Here is a 16,475-nt window from a genome sequence, read left to right as displayed (position 1 = left end):
CACAATTGAATCATTTCCTTCAAAATCATTGAACTTTTGACATACATTAGATGTTAAAAGCTACACTAAATAAATGTCATTAAATGATTTTGGTTATATAACGACATGCTTATAAAATATATTTAGAATTATCTGTCACATTACTGATCAGGACTATTTTTGTATAATTTTTAAACACTTAAATAATATCTGGACTGATGCTTCAGAATTTTGCCTTTCTTTCATATAAATCATGTAAGCATTGAATATAACTTTAGAACTCTTTTTTAATTTATATTCTTCCATTCAATTTCCAATGCATTCTCAGGGTAGGTCATTATCAACTCCTTACCTACAATTACTAACAATTTGTTTCTCTGATATTAATTTGTGAGGGAGATCCAAAGGAGTGGTAATAATGGATGGCAAATCCACTACCATTATTCATGTGTACTACACTGACATCTACTTTTTACTAAAGGTCCCTTGCATCACATACACCTCTCAAGGAGACAACATGAATGCGTAACACATTCGAGCTACATTGTTATTTGTGGAGGTGGCACAGTCCCACTGGACAAGGCCGAAGTTAATTGACCTCCAGGTGGTTGCTTGTCTGCCACCATTTACGCTACTACAAAATGGCATGGCAGCAGGAAGGTGGCCGGCACTCGGCTCCCAAAGCCTTTCTGCACCATTTGTCCTCTTTCCTGCCTCCCAGCCTGTCGCCAATGGCCCCGGAAAATTTTTGCCTTTGAGCCCACATTTTTGGTGGAGCTTTTAACATAATTAAAATAAATATGTTAACTCGTGGAAAGAGGAATATCATATGAATGTGTCCAGCTTGTGTTGCTGATTTCATTCACAAATATACTTCAGTAATTTTCCACCAACAGCTGCCAGTGTTTGCTCTCCACTGGGTCTGATGACTAAATTTGGCAGAAACAAATATCAATAGCTCAATAACAATTAAATATTAATTTATTTGCTTAAAACATAACTTCATTCGAATATAACACTAATGTTTATATCATATAGCCATTGCTTACACTAAAACTTTGTAAAAGATTTTCTATGACAATTCACAGCCACTTTGGCCACTATGGATTAAAATGAAAGCAGCTTTGCAAGAATCCTGGAGGAAATAGATTTCTTCTGCGAATAATTTTCAAAGAATCCATTTAAAGCACTTTTTCTTAAGTTTTAAAGTGGTATAGTTTACATCCATGGGCTCGTTTTAAGCTTTTTAATCCTCAATATTGGTATGTTTGTATTTCGCAACTTCCTGGGAAATTCCTGCTGGCATCATCTCATGTCATGAGTAACAGTACTCTGGTTATAAATAGAGAAACAGGACAACGAGAAGTTAGATACAAACTTCAGCCACAGAGCACAACAACAAGAAGAACATTAAGACCATCACACAAGCAAAAGACAATGAACAGCAAAGTTACTCTCGCTGTTTTGACTCTCTTTGCACTTTATGTGGCTTCCACCCAAGGTAAGAGATAACCTGACTTCATAATTGCACAGCAATTATACAGAACCTAGAATCTGATTGAAAACATTTATATGACTAGTAGAGTTATAGGTAAATGCAAATTATACTGATTAAGATTCACACTTGAAATTGTCATTGTCAGTGAGTATTATGAAACAATTAGTTGTTAATCATAGACTGCACAGGCTAACTTTAGGGATCAGTTCTATCATTTGTAACATCAGAAATGTATTCTAAAGTGTTCAGGGATGGATTTGTGATTTTTTATTGTTACTGAGTGATTCAGCCACAATTGCTCCACTTTGGAAACACCATCATCACAAAGGCTGCAGTGGTTCAAGATTAGGCCACTACCACCTTTTGAGGAAACTGGTGATTCCAAATAAATCTTGCCCTGCCAGCACCACCTGTTATACATTGTGTTGGGACAATGCTGCTCAGTCTCAAACCATTAGGATGTGGCAGCTTTAGAAAAATTAATTAGCAGCTCTTCTGACCTGGACAGTGGACAAGGAATAGGCGAGTGAATGATCCCAAATTACAATGTGCACCAAGATCAAAAGCAGAGGTAAACTTATGTTGAAGGGCATTTTTAACAAAGGATGTTGAGTAAGGCAGAAAAGGAAACAATGCTCCTTTAAGAAGGAATATTGCCTTAGGCTTAAATGGTTTCAAGAAAAGTAACTCAATTTCAGTCAGTAGTTAGGCAGGATTTTATTTTTATTATTTACCAGGCTGGAGTTCAGTTGAAGTCAACAAGATTTTCTATAGGTGTAACTCTGCATTTTTACTGACTTAGAAATAGAGCAGTTTTCTAATTGTATCTTGCTTTCACTCAATACAATTGCTAATCATTCCAGCTTTTGGACAATTGGAGAAACACATATGTGAGGGTCATGATATCTAATTTATATAACATGGGAGCATACACCACCAGATTATGCTATTAGGAATCCAGAGATTAAGAGTGAAATATAATAATTCATTGTGAGGGTCCACTTACAGGAGAGGTCAAATGTGCTAACCTGTAAGAGTGTCTAATATAGACCTGAAATTTGCCACTTAAGGGCATATAGCCTGAGAGGTCTAATCTTTGGCTGGCACACTTGTTTCAGTAGAGAGAAATTTTTAGGGTGTCTGCTATCAGTAGTCAGCTATCGCTTTGTCTAAGACTATCTATACATCTATACGAAAAAGACATTTCAAATTAAAGTTACAAATACTGACTTTCTGTAATCTGTTCTTTCCATAGCTGCATCTCTCAGACACGCAGGAGTGAGCTTGCGCTGTCAATGCATTAATACAATTTCCAAATTCATCCATCCAAAACACATGGAGAATGTTGAAATTATTCCCAGTGGCCCACACTGTTCAAATGTTGAAATCATGTAAGTTTTAATAACTGATTATGGAAAAACATACCGTGTACGTGAATAATGCTTACACAATTTTTAATGATATTTTTATTGAAAGTAGGCAGCAGAACTTTAAATAATTGTCATATTTCACTTCTTTCAGTGCAATCCTGAAAAATGGTTCTCCAGTGTGTCTGAATCCTGAAGCCATTTGGGTGAAGAAGATCATTGACCTGATGACCAAACGGTAAGTTTCAGATGCTAGCTTGCAATAAAACAATAGATCTACCTTAGCTCTCCAAAAAGTAGCAAGGCATGCAATGGGAATAAAGGCACCGAATATGTAAGGTAGGGGTTTATCTTCACTGTCTGGGTAGTAATCCAGAAGAGCAGATTGACTGCCTATTAGAGAACCTACTTGATTTTGGAGAATAAAAATCAGGCGGATTCCGTAAAGAGCTGATGATCAATCCACCAGGTACAGTCCATGTGGTAAAGATGAAAATCTATATCACTGAGTTGACAAGCTATTGATAAAATTGTAGTTAACCGTGGGAGGACCTTGGATCTAGAGAACCTGAAATGCAATGTATACTGTAACTTTTGCAGTATATCTTCTGTGGTATGAATGTAACACTGATCCATTTCTCACACACCCTGTCCCATTAGGTTATGTACACTGGGGAACTGGTTTAATGCCAGATATTGTTAAAAGCTAGCACAGAGTTTCATTGCATCTTACGTTGTTTGATTTGAAACAGCAGTAAACCTTTGCAATTATCACCAGTTGTAAATGTGTTTTGCTGCTCTCACTCAAAGGTTTTAACAGGAGAAAGGGTGATATTCTTTCAAAAAAATGACAAACTGGTGAACATTTTGTTCATTATGCTCTGGCACCTGATCTCCAAGGGTTTGATTATGAGAAGAGATTACAGAAACTGGGCTTGTATTCCCTGAAATAGTGAAGTTCAACTGTAAATTAATAAAGATTTTTAGGAATTTGAAAGGAATAGATGGAGTAGATAAATAAACTTTTCTTTTCAATTGGGAACTCGACAACAAGGGACGTGGTTTAAAATCAGGGCTGAGCCAGGAGAGAAGTTAGGAAACATTTTGTTGCATAGAAGGTGTTATTCTCTTCCTCAAAAAGCAGTAGATGCTAATTCAATTCATGATTAAATCTGAAATTGATCTTTTCTGCCAGACAAGAATATAACAGGAGATGAGGTCAGGACCTGCAGTTATAGTTAAGACACAGATAAGTCACAATCACGTGGAATGGCGGAACTGACTGTTCTTATGTTCTGGAGCAATTGCGTATGAAACAATATTTAAGACATGAGCTTGTGAAATCGATTGCTTTCCTGAATATTTTTCTCATATATTCCTGCAAGATTGAGAGTAATTTTTATTTGTTTCTGTATATTTTATAGTTCCAAGACTGAAGACGCTCAGTGAGGGGATCTCAATGGCTGAGTGCCGAGAAGGTGACACCTATCCACAATGAGACTCTCCACTAACCCCGACATTTACAGATCTTTAACCATCATGTTCAAGCCTGTCGTAAACTTGTAACAGCGCAGGACTGTCTGACTGATGTAAAGCAATGTATTTACAATCATATGACGGGACATGTTTCATTACATTTTCCATTACATTTTTATTATAACCTTAATTGGCCGGCCAGTGTGAAATGTCTTCTCGGCCTGATCGTGGGTGGGGTCGGCTTCCCAAACGCCCCCACCCGCCCCCACTGAGCCCGCACACCAGGGGCAAAATTCTGCCATTGCAGTAAAATAACTGGATGTTTTAGACGGTACAACTTTGATGCTGTTCTCAAATTGCCATACACTTGCTGCCAGATTAACATGTCAGAGTGTAGTTACTCACTGGAAATGAAGCTCGCAATTTTGAAGTGGCATATTGTCAGTATTGTAATTTTGATTTTTATTGTAATTTATTTGAGTTGTAATTTATTTATTCTCATTGATATTTATGCTGTGCTAAAAAAGTTTAATTCCTTATGTATTTATGTTTTGCTATGAAAGCACTTGGTAATTTTGTTAACACGAAAATGTGTGTATGAGGAAATAATCTGTAATTTATATTTATTATAAATTGATAAGACATTTTTATTTAAATAAAGCAAGAATTATTTTCTGTATGTGTTTTACAATATCAATTTTTGATCTCTGTTTAAATCATTGAGCTTATCTGAAATGAGTAGACAACAGAATGTTAGTCGGCAATTCTTAGCTCAATGGTAGCACTCCCAGCACTGAGTCATGGGCTCAAACCCCATGCTACAAATATGAGCACATTGTGGGCTGATACTTTGGTGCAACACAGAGGAGGTGTTGCACCAAACATTGCAACACAGACTATACCTGAAAAGCAATTCATTGGCTAAAATGTTTTAGGATGTTCTGTAATAATGAAAAGTTCTGCACAAATGCAAGCTCACAGTATGTTAGCCTAACTCACATGAATTATCCTTCTAACTTCATCATTTTTTCCAAACTATTCCCCATCCATAAACTTTAAATCTCGAGATTCTGGAAAGGCTCCATCAGACTTGAATGTAGCAAATATAACGCCTCTATTCAAAAAGGGAGGGAGGCAGAGAACCGGAAACAATAGGCCAATTGACGTCTGGAGCAGCATTTTCAGATTGGCGAGTGGGGATAGGGCCCGCTCGCCGATGAGTAAAATGATGCGGGGTGACTTGGGGCGTGCGTCTTGGCATCACTCCGCGTCTGTTAGATTTTCAGTTCGTTGGACACACAGCCAAGTCAGCTGCGCACCCACCGAACTGTCAACGGCCTATTATGGACATTAGCAAATTAATTACTGAATTTAATGGACCAGGCGAGGAGGCCAGGAGGCCTTTGGATAATGCATGAAACCTTATCCACGGGCGGGATGAGGTTTCATGTGAGATTTAAAATTTCACAAACAATTTTTAATAAATGTAATGGACATGTCCCAGCTCATGTGACAGCTTCACATGAGGGGACACGTCCTTAAATGTTTTTCCCTCTTTAATTAGTTTTTTAAAAGTAACACTGATCTCCCCGAGGCAGCACATTTCCTCATGCACGAAATAGCGCACTCTCTGCTCAGGGAGCACCCCCCGCCCACAGAGGGAGCCTAATTGGCCAGCCCACGTAAAATGGCGCCACCCCCCCCACCGCCGATCCGGGGTACTGATCGGGAATCCGCCCGCTTGCGCCCGCTCCCACACAAACCCCCGACGGAAGGAAAATGCGTTGTGGTGGTGCTGTTGGATTGATCATTATAGAGGTTATAGGTGGGCAGTTAGAAAATCTTTAGGTAGGCAGGAAGAGTCAGTATGGTTTTGTGAAAGGAAAATCATGTTTAACTAATGTATTAGAGTTCTTTGAAGGAGTAACATGTGCGGTGTATAGAGTGGAGCCTGTTGACGTACTGTAATTGGATATACAGAAAGCATTAGATAGTGTGCCACATCAAAGGTTATTGAAGAAAATTAAATTTCATGGTGTAGTGGGTAACATATTAACCTGGATAGGGGATTGGCTGGCTGGCAGAATACAGTATGCAGAAATGGGTCTTTGTCTGATTGGCAGAATGTGCCGAGTGGAATCCCGCAGGGGTCTGTGCTGGGCCCTCAACTTTTTACAATTTACATCAATGGCTTAAATGATGGGAGTGAAGGTACGGCAGCTAAATTTGCAGACGACACAAATATACGTAGGAAAGTTTGAGGGAAGAACACATAAGGAGTTTGTTGATGGAAATTAGTTGAGTGGGCAAAAATCTGGTACATGGAGTATCATGTGGGAAAATGTTGTTCACTTTGGCAGGAAGAATATAAAAACAGAGTATTATTTAAATGGAGAACAACTGCAGGATTCAGAGCTGCAGAGCGATCTAGGTGTTCTTGTGCATGAGTCAGTAAAGGTTAGTGTGCAGGTATAGCATTTAATGAAGACGGCTAATGGGATGCTGTCCTCTATTATGAAGTGAATTGAAAATAAAACAATGGATGTTATGCTTCAGTTAAACAGGGCATCTGTGAAACTGCGTTTCTAATACCGTGTCAAGTTTTGAGCTCCTTATTAAAGGAAGAATGTAAATGCGTTGGTGGCAATTCAGAGCAGGTTCACTAGATTAATACCTGGAATGAGCATCTTGTTTTATGAGGATAGGTTGAATGAGCTGGGCTTGTTTGCACTTGAGTTTAGAAAAGTGATGGGTGACTTGATTGAAGTAAACAAGATCCTGAACAGTCTCGACAAGGTGCACGTGGAAAGGACGTTTCCTCTTGTGGGTGAGTCCAGAACTACTGGGCAGTGTTTTAAAATTCTGGAGGGTGGGGAGTCCGGGGCGCCCTTATAGGACAGAGATGAGGAGAAATCCTTTGTCTCAGAGGGCTGAGGGACTTTGGAAGCAGGGTCACTGAATATTTTTAAGGCAGAGGTAGATAGATTCCTGTTAGGCAAGGGAATCAAAGATTACAGGGGGTGATGAGAAAGTGGAACTCGAAACACTAACAGATAGGCTTTGATCTTATTGAATGGTGGTGCAGGGTCAAGCAGCCGAATGGCCTATTTCTGCTCTTATTTCATATCGTCATATGTCCGTATATATTTAATTCTCAAAAGTTCACTCTCGGATCAATCAAAGATTCCTATTCATATTGTATATAGACCCAGCAACCTAAGATTCACCAAAAGGTTGGGTTAAACTAGACAAGAAGATAAATGTTAAATTCACAGGTGACCTCCTACTTAGAAACAGACTAGAAACAGGGCTTGAATTCTTAGGCCCAACAAATACCATTAAATATATGGGTTGTGCTGAGATTCTTTCATTTCTTGTTGCAATTGAAAACTTTATTGATACAATTAAACCACCAATTGATTTCAGAGTCATGAATTAATTGTTAAAGGTCTACTAGCAAATTAATAATGTGAACTTACATCTCCATAGAACCTTCCATGTCTTCAGGATATCCTAAGACACTTTAGTCAATCAAGCACTTTAGAAATGTGGTCTCGGTTGCAGGAATATGCGGCAGCCCTTTGGAGAGGGAAGATACCCTTTTGGATCTTGTCCCGGGGCACCTTTGGGGGAACTAAGATGCTCTTTGGTTCAAGAAGGAAACACACCACTGCCTTCTCAAGGGCAATTAGGGATGACAATAAATGTTGGCCTAGCCAGCCACGCCCCCATTTCATGAATGAATGGTGAAAAAATAATTGGCTTGGCAGGTATAAAAGCAAAACATTGCCTTCCGTTCGGTCAGTGGGGGGATGGGTTGGCCTGAGTTTGTACTAAGTTGGCATAAGGACTTTAAAGGACCATTGGGGTTGGTTGGAGGGGCATAGGCTAGCATGGAGGGTATGAGGGGTTAAGGGGGAGTTGGTGGGGGGCATGAGATGGCATGTGTTGGCACTGGTAATGCGTGGGGAGTGCGGAGGTGCTGATGGGTGAGAGGGGTGAGGGCTGAAAGCCCTGTTTCATGTTTTAATCTTTATTTTTAAAATTTGGACACAGTGCCAATCCCTGAAGAATACCTTCGGCCAGCCTGCCTCCGCAGTCAGCATCCTCCTCAGTTCTTCCCATGTCACCCACCTTTACATCTAATCCAGTTCGCACTGTCCCCACCAACCCCAACCCCCTCCACTGCACTGAAAATCCGACATGTGGATCACCATTTTTAAAGGTTGGGTTTGCGGAGCCGGGAATTCCCCTGTCTCTGTGCACACGACCCGGGTGCAAAAATCTGAGCCACAGTGAGGGAGGAAACATTAAGGGCTTTAATGTCTTTGAAAGTGGATAGATCCCCAGGCCCAGGTGAAATGTTTCCCAGACAGTCAAGGGAAACAAAGGAAGAAATATGTAAATAGGCAGTCCACATCATCAGTGATGTAAGATCACATAACAACAACGTAAGCAGAGATAGTTCTTTATGAAGCCTCATGCCAAGCCTTGTATTGTACATAGTATAATGTTTAATAAAAGATAAAGTTTATCAACAGCCTTGCCTTCAGCATTATTTATCAATTCTGACCAAATCTAAGAACCACAGTGATGATCACTGACGGATCTTTACTTTCTAATCCTCTTTGGACACGGGTTTGTTGTCAGAAGACTGGAGGATAACTAACATTGAGCTGTTATTTACAAAAGAAAGAAGGGATAGTCCCAAGTAACTATAGGCCAGTCAGCTTAACCTTGGTGGTGGACAAATTATTGGAAAAAATTCTGACAGATGGTTTAAATCCCTTAGAAAGGCACAGATTGATCCGGGATTTGTAAAGGGAATGTCATGCCTGACTAACGTGATTGAATTTTTTGAGGAAGTAACAGGAGGATCAGCAAGGGAAGCATGTTTGATGTCTATTTGAATTTTAGCAAGGGTTTTGACAATGCCCCAGATGGCAGTCTGATCTGTAAATTAAAAGCTCATGGTTACCAAGAACTCCTTCCAAGTGAAACAGCAACTTAATTGTACGTCATTCAGTTGAGTTTTTGCTGCTCACAATGTGGTCTCTGCTACCTGTGGGAGAATTTAAGATCATAACCTTTGCTTCCACCTTGTTCCATATGTATTTTTTTAAGTCAGTCTTGTCTTGTTTTTTTCTTTATCCCATCATCTTACAAATGTATTGTTTCCAGAGGAGCAAATTGACATCATTTCCTCCTCTATCAACGTCAGGCAGTACCAATGTTCCATTTATGTGTGGAATCCTTCCCATAGTGTCATCCACAATCTGTACCTTCAAGGTTTCTGCCAATCTTGTGCCAAACAGTTGAGAGAAACCATGTGCAAACTCACCCTATTGCAAATACTTGGGGTGTGTGAGACTCAGCTGCCTGCAATTGATTTGAATTTTCAACAGGTATAAAACTGGCGACAGCTCAGTGAAAATTCAGCCAGCTGTTTAATGGGTGGGCAATCTACAACACCAAATTTTCCACCCCTCCGTTGGGACAAACCAAATTTCCCCACACGTAGTCAACAATCCTGTTCTGCCCTGCTGAGAAAGTATTTTGAACTTCGCCCTAACTAACATAAGCTGGTTGTCCAACACCTGGAACCCCCATCAGATGCTACAATGGTAATTTTCTACACTATTGAGTGTTTCATTATTCCTTTTGTTTTCAATATTCCAGTGATTGGAAACTCAGGAAAGTTTCACAACTTGAAGCATTCAAACATTCTTCAATAAACAGATCATAGGAAAACTGGAGTAGGTTGTGTCAAGAATAGTGTGAATTTTACCTTCTGTTTGCTGGGGGCGGGCTGGCAGACAATTTTAACTGGGCAAAGATATGGCAAATGGAGTTTAATGTGGGAAAATGTGAAGTTGTTCACTTTGGCCTGAAGAACAAAAAAGCAGAGCATTACTTAAATGGAGAACGGTTTCATAATTCTGAGGTGCAGAGGGATCTAAGCGTTCTAGTACATGAATTACAAAAGGTTGGTATGCAGGTACATCAAGCAATTAAAAAGGATAATGGAATTCTATCCTTTATTACGAGAGGAATTGAACATAAAAGTAAGGATGTTATGCTTCAGTTACACAGGGCATTGGTGAGACCGCACCTCGAATACTGTGTGCAGTTTTGGTCTCCTTATTTAATTGGTAAATGCACAGGAGGTGGTTCAGAGGAGGTTTACGAGACTGATACCTGGAATGAGTGGGTTGTCTTCTGAGGAAAGGTTTGTTTCCACTGGAGTTTACAAGAGTGAGGGGTGATTTGATTGAAGTATACATTCTGATTCTGAACGGCTTTGACAAGGTGGACGTCAAAAAGGTGTTTCCTCTTGTGGATGAGTCCAGAACAAGGGGGCACTGTTTTAAAATTAGGCTCGCCCTTTTAAGACAGAGATGAGGAGAATTTTTTTCTCTCAGAGGGTTGTGCGACTTTGGAACTCTCTGCCTCAGAAGCTGGTGGATGCAGGGTCATTGAATATGTTTAAGGCAAAGGTAGATAGATTCTTGTTAGGCAAGGGAATCAAAGATTATCGAGGTTAGATGGGAATGTGGAAATCAAAACACAAGAAGATCAGCCATGATCTTATTGAATGGCAGAGCAGGCTCGAGGGGCCGAATGGCCTACTCCTGTTCCTATTTCTGATGTTCTTTTGTTGTTTTGTTAGCAAGGAGGAGTGGCAGAGAGGATTAAGTCATCAGGTGAAGCAGAGCTCTATATGCAGGTCTTGAGCAGGTTTTGTGCAGAGGCAGGATTTTTATAGATTCTAAGATCAATTCAGCCACAATTACCAATGCCACTGGAAATTTATGTGAGTGTTTTGAAGGAGGAAGTCTGAAATATTCCTCGTGTACCAGGGTCACAAAGTGTGGAGTGATGATTCTTGAAAAGCTCTGGTGTTGTAATCTATAAGCTTTAGGCAGGACAGTGATTTGATCAGCTTTGTTAAAGCATTTTATTTCTCTTTGTTTCAAGTGGATGTCAGGGGGAGAAGGAATGCTGGGTGGGGCCTTGCACAGACTGGCAGGAAACCAAAGTTCTTTCTCTGGACTGAGGAACAACATTCCTTCTCCTCCTGCTCTCACAAAATTCAAAGTTTAAAAAACTTCTATTTTGTGATAGGCTGTTCAAAGCTGATACACATTAACCTCAAAATTGTATTCTTCTAAATTCTTTCATGGGCCATCGTTTGCTGCCCAACCCTAATTGCCCTTGAACTGAGTGACTTGTTAGGCCATTTTTGAGGGCAGTTAAGTGTTGGCCACATTGCTGTGGGTCTGGAGAATCATGTAGGCCAGACCAGGCAAGGACAGTATATTTCCTTCCTTAAAGGACATTAGTGAAGTGTAGCAGGATCCTCAGCCCCAATAGTTGTCAACTGGTCACTTAGGATGCCCACCCAAGATGGCAGAGGCTGGTGAAGCCGTGTAAATAGGGTGGTAAGTGACCCAATGCCCTTCTCTACTGTTCTGTTTCCACCACTCACACATTGACTCTTCTGCATTTGTAAAGGCCTCATAGGGGTCCAAGGACACCAGGCACTGAGCAACACTGGACCATCCGATGGGTGGCCAATGTAAGCAACCTCCCAGGGAGCCATGGTCAAGAGTAAGTGGTGAGCACCGGCTAGGGGTGTGCTCTCTTCCCCACCACATCTCTGTTGCTACTCAATCTGTGTTCCTCCTCAATTTGTTTCCTCCATGCTCTGGTCTCTCTGGGGGGTTCCTCCACCCTCACCCTCTCTGTCTGGGTGGCTCCTCCATCTCCCTCCCCTCTCTCTCTCTGTGGAGGGGTCCTCCTCCCCCCCCTCCTCTCTCTTTCTCTCTCTGGGGGGCTCCCCCTCCTCCACCCCCTCTCTCTCTCTGGGGCTCCTCCTCCCCCTCTCTCTCTCTCTCTGGGGGCTCCTCCTCCCCCTCTCTCTCTCTCTCTGGGGGGCTCCTCCTCTCCCTCTCTCTGGGGGGCTCCTCCTCCCCCTCTCTCTGGGTGGCTCCTCGTCCACACTCTCTCTGGTGTCCTCCTCCTCGATATCTGGGCTCTTCACCTGTCTATTCCTCTGTGAAGACAGACACATAGGCTCAGATTTCCGTCCCCAGGTCAGTTGTGCAGGTTCGGGCGATTTCCCGACTCGACGAACTCGACCTTTAATGGCCACCAGCAGGTGGGGTTTTTGGTCGGGGGGCAGGGGGTGGCGAGCTACAACAGGAGTCAGGGCAGCTGACTCTGAAACAAACCCTGGGGCTGTCAGATGCAGCGGCAGGCTGGGAGCAAGGCAGGGTGGACCTGCATTCGGGGTCCTGCTGTGTGGCAGTAGCACCCTCATTGGCCTGTGGAGCTGGAGCCATGGGGAGAAGAGATTCTCCCAGAGTCACCTGGATGGATGGTCCCGGGGGTTACACCTGCTGATCGTCCTCCCTATGGGTGCTCAAGGGCCCCTTGCTTACTCTTTGAGGAGAAGGGGTAGCTGGAGTGACATCAAGAGGCCCCACACCCCTCTCGTGTACACACTGTTGGAAGCCAACTATGGAGTCAGCAATGAAGTTCAGACCACACAGGAGTGACGTCTTGTACCAAGGTCTCCATGGCGGCCGCCATGATACCAGTGTTCATCTCAGTGCGTTGGAATGGTGGTGCTATCACTTGAGCCTGAAGGTGGATGGACTCCTCCATCGTGCCTTGCAACCTCGGGAGTCCAGCGGACATCCCTACCTGATGCTCCCGAGCTTGACTTTGCAGCTCCTGCAGCTGTGACATGACCAAGTCCAGAGGCTGATCATCTGACTCAGATTCTGCAGTGTTTTGGCCTCCGGCAGTCCTCGCAGTGTGGGTAACCTGGAAAGTCCCTGCCTCCACCTGCAGTGGATCAGACAGTGTGATGTGCTCACCAGATTGTGATCTCAAGATTACTCTAAGGCTTGGTCTCACCGAGGTGTGTGTCTCTGTGCTGGTAGAGGATGTGGATGAGCGCTGTGACAGGACTTCAATGAGGGTGCCTTCAGATTCCTCTTCAGAGGTTTCTTCAGGGCTTGATTTGAGGCCTTGGGTCATGGACTCCCCCGGCTGTTTCCCAGTTGTGCCTGCGAAAGCAAGGGGAGATAATTAGTGCATGGCAGTGGCCTGTGAAACAGGACACATCACTCACAGCATGGTTGTCTGATGGATGTTGCACTTCTGGATCCTCACTTGGCAGATCACCATTGACCTCACCGTCAGCACAGGACCGGTCCAGATCCTCACCGGCCGGCTGGACGGCTCTGTTTTCAAAGTCCGGAAGGGCCTTGGTTTCAGGCATTCCTCCACCAGTCTGCGGCCTCTCTCTCTTGTGTGCCAGCTTGTCCTACATGAATAGAGAGGGTGTGTAAGGAGTGATGGGTTTGTGGGTGTGTGAGTTGAGAGTGATGAGAAAAGTGACGTAACCTGGCGGAACAGAGGAGATCATTCATCCCCTTGCAGCACTGAGTGGCTGTCCTCTTTTGCAGAGCGTTGGCTCTGACCACCACTGCCACTGCCTCCCAAGCTAGATTGGTGATGTTACTGCCCATCCTGCAGCCAGAGGTGATGATGAAGCAGCGAGGTGACAATGAAGCGGCGAGGTGATAATGAAGCGGCTAGGTGATGATGAAGGGGCGAGGGGATGATGAAGCGGCGAGGTGATGATGAAGCGGCGAGGTGATGATGAAGCGGCGAGGTGATGATGAAGCGGGGAGGTGATGATGAAGCGGCGAGGTGACGATGAAGTGGCACGGTGATGATGAAGCGGCTAGGTGATAATTAAGCGGGGAGGTGATAATGAAGCGGGGAGGTGATGATGAAGCGGCGAGGTGATGATGAAGTGGCGAGGTGATCATGAAGTGGCGAGGTGATCATGAAGTGGCGAGGTGATGATGAAGCGGCGAGGTGATGATGAAGTGGCGAGGTGATCATGAAGTGGCGAGGTGATGATGAAGCGGCGAGGTGATGATGAAGCGGCGAGGTGATGATGAAGCGGGGAGGTGATGATGGAGCGGGGAGGTGATGATGAAGCGGCGAGGTGATGATGAAGCGGCGAGGTGATAATGAAGCGGCGAGGTGATGAAGAAACGGTGAGGTGATGATGAAGCAGTGATGTGATGGTGTGGCGGGGAAATGAGAGTCCACCCACCATGGAAACCGCCTGTTTCCCAGAAATGCATAATTAACGCAGCAGGTTTGATACGATACGGCATGAAAAAAACCATTGCGGCCAACGGGTAAAACATCGTTTTACCTCCCCATCACTGCACTTAGTGTCAATCTGGGATGATTCCTCCCCATGTTGACTGTCTACCATCCTAGCTTTTAATGTAGGTTCCAAATTCACCACAGCCAATTCGCCCTCAAACCTTTGTAGTTTCCTTTGTGCAGTTTTAAGACCCTAATTTCAGAATAAACTTCATCACTTTCAAACTTCATGTAAAATTCTTACATATTAAGGTCAATCTTCCCTCAAGGCCCTGTTCCTTTGAGATTAGTTATTAGCCCTTTCTCATTGCACAATACCAGATCTAAAAGAGCCCATTCTCTTGTTGGTTCCTCAACATACTGTTCTGGAAAACCATCTTGCATACATTCCAGGAATATGTCCTCCACAGCATTAATGCTAATTAGGTTTACCCAGTCTATATGTAGATTGAAGTCCCCCATGATTACTTTATTACTCTTGTTACTCTAATCTTGAACCTCTAATTTCCTGATTTATACCATGCTCTACATCAACACTACAGCTTGTTGGCCTTTAAACAACTCACACCAATCTTTGCTGCCCCTTGCTTTTTCTTAGCTCCACCCAAACTGACCCTACATCTTCATCCTTCAATCTAAGATCCTCTCTCACTAATGTACTGATCTCATTCTTTATTAATAGCGCTACCCCACTTCCTTTTCCTTTTTGCCTCTCCTTCCTCAATGTTGAACACCCTTGTACACTCAGTTCCCAGCCTTGGTCACCCGGCAGCAGTTCCGAAGAAGAATGATATTGGACTTGAAACATCAACCCTGTTTCTCTCTCCACAAATACTGTCAGAGCTGCTGAGTTTTTCCTTTGAGGTTTTGCTTTTTAATTTAGCCCCGAGCTGTTCATCTCTCTAAGCAGGCCCTCCTTCCTAGTCCTACCTGTGTCGCTGGTTACTACATGGACTGCAAGAACTGGATTCTCCCCCCCACCGTCATTGCACATTCCTGCCCAGCCCAACGAAATATCTCAAGCCCTGGCACTGAGCAGGCAACACAGCCGTCTGTACTCATGCTTTCACCTGCAGAGAACTGTGTCTATCCCCCTGACTATACTGTCCCTTAATAACACTACATCAAACCTCAAACATATCGGAGCCTTTGATCCTGCCCTGGATCAAGAATGGTGAAGAAATGTGAAATCTGCCTGTGTGAATGGCCCGTGCGCCAAATGTAAAAGCGCTTGGGCCATGTAAAATTCGGGACAATTACATATTTAATGGGCTTAATTCCCCTTTTAATGATCCGCAGATGAGCTTCCATTTCCCGCGTAGACCGGCCGACTACAAATCGCGTAAGGGCGCCATGATATCAGGACATTCGCCCAACGCCATCTCGTGCAATTACATGTGAGTTCAGATTGGGTGCGTGTCTGTTCAACCTCCATAAAATTCTGGCCCACGTCCTCCTCTTTCCCGCTCTTTTAGGTGCTACTGTCTGTCTCCGGGTCCTCCTCTTTCCCGCTCTTTTAGCTGCTACTGTCAGTCTCTGGTCCGCCTCTGTCCCGCTCTTTTAGCTACTACTGTCTCCGGGTCCTCCTCTTTCCCGCTCTTTTAGCTGCTCCTGTCTGTCTCTGGTCCGCCTCTTTCCTGCTCTTTTAGCTGCTACTGTCTGGCTCCGGGTCCTCCTCTTTCCCGCTCTTTTAGCTGCTACTGTCTGGCTCCGGCTCCTCCTCTTTCCCGCTCTTTTAGCTGCTGCTGTCTGTCTCCGGGTCCTCCTCTTTCCCGCTCTATTAGCTGCTACTGTCTGTCTCCGGGTCCTCCTCTTTCCCGCTCTTTTAGCTGCTACTGTCTGTCTCTGGTCCGCCTCTTTCCCGCTCTTTTAGCTGCTACTTTCTCCGGGTCCTCCTCTTTCCCGCTCTTTTAGCTGCTACTGTCTGTCTCCGGGTCCTCCTCTTTCCGGCTCTT

At 43.6% G+C, this 16,475-nt stretch overlaps 1 protein-coding gene and 1 long non-coding RNA gene across 2 annotated transcripts in view; both read left to right on the top strand.

The window, feature by feature from the left end:
• LOC144683103 (uncharacterized) overlaps positions 1–16,475 on the top strand; it is a 113,580-nt gene that overhangs the window by 65,383 nt on the left and 31,722 nt on the right. The gene's annotated exons all lie outside the window — the stretch shown is intronic.
• Positions 1,305–4,996, top strand: LOC144679672 (interleukin-8-like). The gene is made up of 4 exons (XM_078540277.1): positions 1,305–1,480; positions 2,733–2,868; positions 2,999–3,082; positions 4,269–4,996. The coding sequence occupies exons 1-4, from the start codon at positions 1,417–1,419 to the stop codon at positions 4,291–4,293; spliced, it is 309 nt and encodes a 102-aa protein (XP_078396403.1). The 5' UTR covers positions 1,305–1,416; the 3' UTR covers positions 4,294–4,996.

Source organism: Cetorhinus maximus, chromosome 1, assembly GCF_964194155.1.
Source record: "Cetorhinus maximus chromosome 1, sCetMax3.hap1.1, whole genome shotgun sequence".
Taxonomy (NCBI): Eukaryota; Metazoa; Chordata; class Chondrichthyes; order Lamniformes; family Cetorhinidae; genus Cetorhinus; species Cetorhinus maximus.
Note: the sequence above shows the minus strand (reverse complement) of the source record. Positions and strands in the feature narration are given on the sequence as shown.

Bases quoted from the DNA above. Each gene is read 5' to 3' on its own strand.
- LOC144679672 (XM_078540277.1), top strand. From the start codon at position 1,417: ATGAACAGCAAAGTTACTCTCGCTGTTTTGACTCTCTTTGCACTTTAT. The intron at 1,481-2,732 runs GTAAGAGATAAC...TTCTTTCCATAG, and splicing joins TTATGTGGCTTCCACCCAAG to CTGCATCTCTCAGACACGCA. The intron at 3,083-4,268 runs GTAAGTTTCAGA...TATATTTTATAG, and splicing joins ATTGACCTGATGACCAAACG to TTCCAAGACTGAAGACGCTC.